The sequence below is a fragment of the Salvia hispanica genome, chromosome 1 (genome assembly GCF_029641045.1).
Source record: "Salvia hispanica isolate PSC_SH4W2 chromosome 1, Shi_PSC_v1, whole genome shotgun sequence".
Lineage (NCBI taxonomy): Eukaryota > Viridiplantae > Streptophyta > Magnoliopsida > Lamiales > Lamiaceae > Salvia > Salvia hispanica.
Window position 1 is genome coordinate 66759562 of NC_142692.1, and position 8890 is coordinate 66768451.

Genomic DNA, 8890 nt, shown 5'->3' on the forward strand with positions numbered 1-8890 from the left:
GCAAAAATATTTAATTAAGAATCTGGCCTTGATGACTTATTTTCATATCTCGATCCTTTTCTTCCAAGTGGTAGATTGTGATTTAGGTGATTTAATGCTCTTGTTTTCTTTAGTAGGTTCGAGGAATAATGTTGGGAGGGGTTGGCGTTTTTGAGACATGCTTTATATAGGGAGTAGGCTCTAAATTATGAATTAAGAAAATGATTAGGCTCTAAATTAATACTTTCCAATTTGTGAAATTTAAAAAATACTACTCCCTCCGTCCCCTATTAAGAGTCACACTTTTCCATTTCAGTCCGTCCCTAATTAAGAGTCACATTTCATTTTTACCATAAATAGTAAACAGGTCACACATTCCACTAACTCAATTCACTCACATTTTATTATAAAACCAATATAAAAAAATGGGTCTCACATTCCACTAACTTTTTCAACCAACTTTTTTCTTCACATTTCTTAAAACTCGTGCTCGGTCAAAGTGTGACTCTTAATCGGAGACTGAGGGAGTAATAGCCCAAAGATATAATTAGGTTGGAATAATAAATTTACTCTAATGATTATCAATATCTATGAAATTGATTTATAATGCTATTGTCAACGTGTGACATCTCTCACGCAACAAAATTTCACGTAAATTATTATTGTCCACTTTATTGCATGTTAATACTTAGTGACTTGGTCCAACTAATTAATTTACTAGTTTTTTTTATAACAAAAAATATGAATGACTATTCTTAGTTTACTTTGCCCTACGCTGCACTTGTGGTTATTCAATACTAGTCCCTAACTACACAAGTTCTTTCTATTTCCTTTTTTTGTCAAACTTGGCAATTGGATTCGCCGTTTGCAAGTCTCAATTTATGTATTGAAATTTTCGTTGAAAACTTGAAATTCGGTCACACTTTTGCATTTGCTAGAATAATTAAAAATAGGAGTAGAAATTTAACTATATATAACGCCTATTTAGATTAGGGGTGGGTCGATACGATATATCGTATCTAAAACGTTGTATCGTGTATCGTATCGAAAATATCGATATGAAATAATTTCATATCGTTATCGTATCGAAAGTTTCGATATATCGAACTTTCGATATAAAAAAATTTCATATCGTTATCGTATCAATATTTCGATATATCGTACCGAAATTCGATATATCGTTAAATATCGATATATATCAAAAATTTCGATATATATCGAAAATAAAATATCGATATATATCGATATATATCGTTAAATATATCGTTAAATATCGATATATATCGTATTTTCGATATAAAACGATATATCGCGATATAAGGAAATTCATATCGTTATCGTTATCGTATCGAAAACTTACGATACGATATCGTATCGTTCAAAAATTACGATATATCGAAAATTCGATAATTTTTCGATATTTTTCAATACGATACGAACAATATATCATTTTTTCGGTATTTTCCCCTAGCCCTATTTTAGATCCATCGACCCACCTCACTTCCACTTTATAAATTGTACATAAAATATTTTTTATTAACAAAAGTAAATATTAGTATTAATTAATTCTCACTATGTCCCGACACCACGAGTTTAGTGTCAAAGTTATACACCTATACTTATCTTCGTCTTCTAATACGACGATTTGTTGTAGGCCTTCTCAGTTAAACGCAGATTCCACGTATTAAAAGTTTTGATTGCCACTTGTGTCCCTTCCAACTTATTTATATACATATCATAACCACTCCAACTCCCACAAATCAAAATTTGGGCTAACCGTTTATAACATCTCATATTAAGGGATTGTAAGAAGCCAGAAATGAAGGTAAATTTTTCAAGACTTCATGCAATTAAATTTTTGCATTGTTACATATACATAGTAAACAAACTGTCAATTTAATTTATGCCATCTTTGTATTACTAATAGATGAAGATTGTGATCAAAGTGCCACTGCATAAAGAGAAGGATAAATCCAAGGCCATGAAGATTGCTGTGGCTGAAGAAGGTATTTATAGTATTTATTTATTTTTAATTCAAAACCCTAAACTCATTAATTCTATGCATATAAAATGCAGGAGTGATCTCGGTGAGTATCGGAAAAGATAACGATCAGCTTGAAGTGGTCGGAGTAGGAGTTGATTCCGTTTGTTTGGCCAAATCTCTTAGGAAAAAATTCTGTTTTGCCGATATTTTAAGCATTGCCGAAGAGAAGCCGGAGAAGAAGTCACCGGAAAAAGATCCGCTACCACTTTGTATGTTTCCGCCACCACCTTTCCAACCTTTATACGAGCGCCACTATTATGATCCTGGAAATCCTAGTTGTTACATTATGTAATCAACTTGTGTATTAATAACTCTTCCAAAAACTAAGGTGTTCGAAAATTAAACCTTTGTATTATTTGTAATTGAAGAATCTCAGTTTGAACTTTTAATTGTATGGTTGTAATTACTTGAATATTGATGATGGATAATATATTATATATATGTCGTCATATGCTGACGACCTAAAAGTCTCAATTGGATCTATGCTAAAATCTTGAATTTTTTTTGTATTAGTACCATATTTCAACTGGAAACAATATGAGCTGGCAATTTTTGAAACGATACGGGCCCACACGAAGTTAACACGACACGAACACGCACGTTTAGAATTTGGGTGCTTATAGGGTCGACCCAATAAGAACCCGAAGATAACGGGTTAGGTCGGGTCGGGTTGGGTCAGGTTTGGGTCGGGTTACAATACATTAAGAAAAATTAATAAACTTTAATTTTAGTTATTTTTGTTGATTAAAAAATATTATACTTTAATTTTAATTAATTAAAAATATTATACTTTAATTTTATTAATTAAAAAATATTATTAATTTTTTGTGACTTTTAAGAAAATTTTATGCTTAGATTTTATTAAAAATTAATTTTTTTTAATTTTTTAAATTTTATTATTTAGATTTAATATTACTATACTTTAATTTTATTATTTTGATTAAGAAAATAGTTATTTTAATTTGGTAATTTTTTATTTTATCGTGTTATATCATGTTTAAATCATATAATAACATCATGTTTTAGTCGTTATCGTGTCGTTTCAAGCTAACTGACCATCATTAACAGGAGGTTGACTTTTTTTTGGTACACGATAACATGCACGAATCCGACATGAACCCGTTGAGTTGGGACACGATAAGAACCTGATGAGTTCGGGTTGGGTTGGGTTTTGACCTTATTAGGTTGGGTCGATAATGAGTTGACACGATAACGACTAAACCCGTACGATTTGACAGCCCTGCAACATCACAATAAAAAATGAATTAGTGTGCTTGACTGGTAGAAATATGATTGATCATAATTTTAACGATACAGTACTATCGAAATTATAGTTTGGGAGTAATGATAAGCATGGTGATTAACTATAGGCTGTATATATGTAAGAGTAATATTTAGCAAACCATAGCGACGTGAAAGATGTAAGTGTAATGGAGTATTTTGTAATTGGAGTTTCAACGTCAAAAGGATTAAACCAACTTCCTAATAATAATACTCCATCCATACGCACCACAAAATAGACATTCTTTTTATTTTGATTCGTTTCATAAAAATATTTCACTCTAATTTTTGGTAATTTTTTTTCTCTAATAAGGTGGAATCATATTTTCTATTAACAATACTCCAATCACCTTTTCTTTCTATTTCTTTCCAAATTTACAAATTGTGCATTAAAACTCGAAATTAAAGTACTCTGTATATTTGTTTTTTTTGACTGAAGGAGATAGTATGCCAATAGTGGTCCCATTTATTTAAAAATATTTGGAAATATTGCATATCAACAAAAGCGACTTGCATACTTTTCCAATTGATGCTCAACATATACTTGCTCACTCCATTCAATCAGATTTCTTGCATGCAGGTGGACTTGGATTATTAAATTACTAATAAAATTTCCAAGTCTTCTATCTGTGACAAGGAACCCATGTCTCGAATTCTTCGAGATAATGACATAGAGAGAGCTAAGCTCTTTTGACAAATATTCATAAACAAAATTTCTATGGAAACTTCAATATTTAATTAATTTCTTAATAGAGTTATTATTTCTCTCAAATTTGAAAGTTTATGGCTGAAGCCTGAATCACAAGGTTTAATTAGTCATAAAAAGACGATTTCATAACGTGATTTATTATGTGGACTTTGCCTAAAAAAAACATTAAACTATTAATGTTATGACCCGAATTAAGTCGGATATCTAATTAGGACGATCAACGTATTAACGTGAATTTTTACATGTCACGGTCCGATTAAAATGATATAATTTCTACACTAATGTCGGTCTATTCCATTTCTTTAATTTTTCTACAAATAAACACAAAATTAAGGATGAAGAGAGTATTGATTTTGAACAAACGGCGAAATGGAATGAATCGTGTTGACGCAGTCATAGTCAAAGAGAATTCAGAACATAAGTATCCGTACAATGCACTTACTTGTAAATAGCTTTTGTTGGTGTTTGGCTTTTAGAAACTACTACTCCGGTTCGCCGTAACGTGTCACTAGTTTTCTTTTTAGTTTGTCCTACAATATTTGTCACACTTAATTTTCACTTATTTTTTGTAATGGACTTCATATTCTATTAATGTATTCTCATTTACATTTTATTAACCCTCCGTCCACGATTAATTAATTACGTTTGACTCGTCTCGGGTTTTACGAAATATATAGAAAGTGGGTTGAAAATATTAATGGAATGTGAGTATTAATTTTATAAAGTGTGACGGTCCGGTCCGGTTCGGCCCCTAAAACCGTTGGCATGTTGAGCCGCCCTGAACCGTCGGAACCGGCCGGTCGGACCGGTTGAACCGGAAACCGATTTTTGTATTTAAAAGCTTGTTTAAAATATGAGACCGGAAACCGGTTTTTGTATTTAAAAGCTTGTTTAAAATATGAGACTAGAGGGAATTGAACCCTAGACCTCTAGGTAAAAAACTAACACCTCTACCACTTCACCACATGGTCTTGAATGAAATATTGTGAACATTAATTATTGCTATATATTAACTTCATAATTTTTTGTCCACACAAATTAATAATTTGTGTTTAGTTTTATACTTTAAAATAATTTTTAGTTATGATATGTTTAATTTTAATTATAAGCCACTAAATTTTATTTTTATTGATGTAATATGGAGTATATATTATTAATATAGTTTATTACTCCATATTTACTAATAATTCAAGTTTAATTTTATGTAATAACTAATAATACTATTATAGTATATATTTATTCAAATTAACTAAAAGTTGATATTTAGTTTTATATATTGTCTATAATATTATTTCACCATATAAATGTTTTGAGATAATATGAATTTTATCTATTTATTATATGTAAAATATGTAATTTTTTTGGCTACATTAATTAAAAATTTAGATAAATTTTACCATTCACTTACTTTAAATACTCTTAATATTTAATTTACTTAAAATGTTTAATATATGTTAATATTAATTGTAATATATTACTCACTAAATTTAATATATTTTGGAAGAGCATACTTAATTTTATATTTGCAAGGTAAAACGGTTCGACCAGTGATTGAACCGGTCGGACCGGTTGAACCGTGAACCAGTAGCCTCACCGGTTCACCGGCCGATCCGATTTTTAAAACATTGGTACAATGTGGGTATATTACTAAAAGTGGTAAAAATAAGAGCATCAATTAATTGTGGGCAGATGAAAAAAGAAATTGGTGTCAATTAATCGTGGATGGAGAGAGTACTATAAAAGTAGGACTCTATTTTATTAACTTTTTTAACTCACTTAACATTTTTTATAACTTGTTCCGAGTCAAAGTGTAACAATGAGTATTATATAACGGGCAAATGTGTATTAATTATTTGGATTTAACGACTTATTCTCTCTTTATTTTTCTACTTTATTCTCTATTGTATTTTATACTCTCTCCACTTAACTTACTAGATACTCTCATTTTTCAAAATATTTCATACCCAAAATAAATCAATCACTTAAAATGGGACAAACGGCATATGTTCTTTTTTAATAGTCATTTTTTATGGTATTGTTTACTAGTTGTATATCTTTTGAGTTCATTATGCTGTTTTTGAATTGATGTTCTCACTGCATGTTTGAGCGATTTCAGCTCTTTTAGTTTTGTCGGGAAAAATTGTCTAATTTTTCAAGTTAAATTTTCAAGTTAGATTCTAAGTAAGTACTAATACTTTCTGATGTTGTGATATTTAATAGTAGTACCATAAATATAAGGCTGGAATAATAAATTTACTCTAATGATAATCAATATATGTGAAAATTAATTCATATTCTATGTACTCTTCCCGTCCACGAAAAATAGAGCACATTTAAAAAAGAAAAGTTTTCAACAACTTCTCTCTTGCTAATAATATGGACTCCACATTCTACTAACACTACTTCTCTCTCACTTTTTTCTCTTCTCTCTTACTAATAATATAGACCACACATTCCACTAATTCCACATTAAAACTCTGTAATTCACAATGTGTCCTATTTTTCGTAGACGCAAGGAGTATCATGTATATCTAGCCTTGGACTTTATTGTTCATTGTGTATATGTTTGTGTTATAGGAAATTTATCCACTCTCCAAAGTATTTCAAATTTTCAACTGATGCATGACAAGTGGTTTTGATGGAATTCCAGTTCTTCACTAGTGACTAAAAAAAGGAGTTCCAATTTATTAAAAATGGAGTTCAACTCTCACATTAACAAACAACTAGCTAGCTAGAGCAACTTGTGAATGAATTATAGTATAGCAACAACTTCATAAAATATCGTTATATATCCGATATTATATATATGAAGACCAGTATCCGTAGCACGAAATTATATCCAACCACATTGGTACTTTTTAATTAGTGACTTGGCCGGTCCAATTAATTAACTAAGAATTTTTAATCTAGAATTTTTATAATAAAAATATTAATGACTATGTTCTTAGTTTACTTTGCGCCACGCTGCACTTGTGGTTATTTTAATACTCCCTCCGTCCACAAACAATAGATCTATTGTTGTTTGACACGAGTTTTAATGTAGAATTGATAAAGTAAGAGAGATGAGGAAAAAAAGTAGGTAAAGTAAGAAAGATTGGGAGAAAAAGTGAGTAAAGTATGAAAGAGGGAAGAAAAAGTGGGAAAATTACAAGAGATAAACTTTCTATTTTTATAAAGTGATCTATTTTTTGTGGACGTCCCAAAATGACAAAAATGATCTATTTTTTTTGGACGGAGGGAGTACTTTTACACAAGTTCTTTCCTATCTTCTTTTTTGTCACACTTAGCAATTGGATTCGCCTTTTGCAACTTTGCAAGTCTCAATATTGTTTCGAAATGTTCGTGAAAACTTGATAATCAGTCACACTTTTGCATTTGCAAGGATAATTAAAAATAGAAATAATTACGAGTAATTGTTTATATCCTTTGTTCCATATTTTGGTGTTCCATTAATCTTCTGTTCCACTTAACATTTTTATATTTTTATAAAATTTCATCTCTAGTTTTATATAGTTGCATTTTTTTTTGTTTTAATTAATAACTAGGCTCTAAATCTCTTTTTCTTTTCATTTCTCAATATACAGTTTATTACCAACTCTAGAGTTGAATAATTCAACTAAAAATATGAAATACTACTAAAATCTGAACCCACATCAAACAATCAAGTGATAGGATGAAATTATGTGATCCTGTGTTCCTTATAAGTACTTTCAAGATATATAGATACTCGTACTTTGTTTAACAAAAAATTACTAATATTTTATTTAAAAATAATACTCCTTCCGTCCCAAGATAAGTGACCTACTTCTTTTGGGAACGGGATTTGAGGAATGGTATTTAAATAAGTTAAAGTGGAGAGAGTAAAGTATGAGAGAGGAAAAAGTAGATGAGAGAAGAGAGAATAAAGTAGGTGGAGAATAAAATAAGAGAGATGACTTTTTGCTAAAAATGGAAATAGGTCACTTATAGTGGGACACCCTAAAAAGGAATACAGGTCACTTATCTTGGGACGGAGGGAGTAGTACTTAATCTGTCCTCTGTAGCTGAATCGTATTCTTTTTTGGGTTGTCCCACTGTGCTGAGTCATTTCCTCTTTTGGCAAAAGTACTTACTCTCTCTTCATTTTTCTACCTTTTTCCTTTCTACTTTATTCTCATTTTACTTAACTTATTTAAAATATTTTTTCTTAAATCTCGTGCAGAAAAGAAATGTCTCTACTACAGAGGGATGGAGGGAGTAGTAATTTCTTAAATATTATGGTGATGTTCGGTTTCCAAGATAAAATAATACTCCCTCCGTCCCCGATTAAGAGTCACACTTTTCAATTTCGGTCTGTCCCCAATTAAGAGTCACGCTTCATTTTTACCGTAAATAGTAAGTAGGTCCCGCATTCCACTAACTCAATTCACTCACATTTTATTATAAAACTAATATAAAAAAATAGGTCTCACATTTCACTCACTTTTTTCAACCAACTTTTCTTTACATTTCTTAAAACTCGTGCCCGGTAAAAGTGTGACTCCTAATGGGGGACGGAGGGAGTATCAAGATATAATATAGGATAGAGTTAGTGAGATTATTTTAGTCATAGGGATTTAGTTATGACTAATTATCACATGAATATCCATGTAGGATTGAGTTATAGGATTGAATCTCTTGAACCATACACACTACAAATTTAATCCTGGATACAATCTTGCAAACCGAACCCCCCTTATATGTACTATATTGTTATTAATTCTTCAATATTCTTCGATATCGATGTAGTTAGGAAATATACTAACATTATCAGTTTATCCTCGTCTTCTAATACGACGATTAGTTGGAGGCCATCTCAGTTCTACGCAGATTCCACATATTCAAAGTTTTGATTGCCA

At 30.5% G+C, this 8890-nt stretch overlaps 1 protein-coding gene across 1 annotated transcript; it reads left to right on the forward strand.

The window, feature by feature from the left end:
* The first annotated feature begins 1656 nt into the window (after positions 1-1656).
* LOC125185356 (heavy metal-associated isoprenylated plant protein 16-like) lies at positions 1657-2412 on the forward strand. Its single transcript, XM_048081879.2, has 3 exons — positions 1657-1804; positions 1907-1985; positions 2056-2412. The coding sequence occupies exons 1-3, from the start codon at positions 1799-1801 to the stop codon at positions 2313-2315; spliced, it is 345 nt and encodes a 114-aa protein (XP_047937836.1). The 5' UTR covers positions 1657-1798; the 3' UTR covers positions 2316-2412.
* The last annotated feature ends 6478 nt before the right edge of the window (positions 2413-8890 follow it).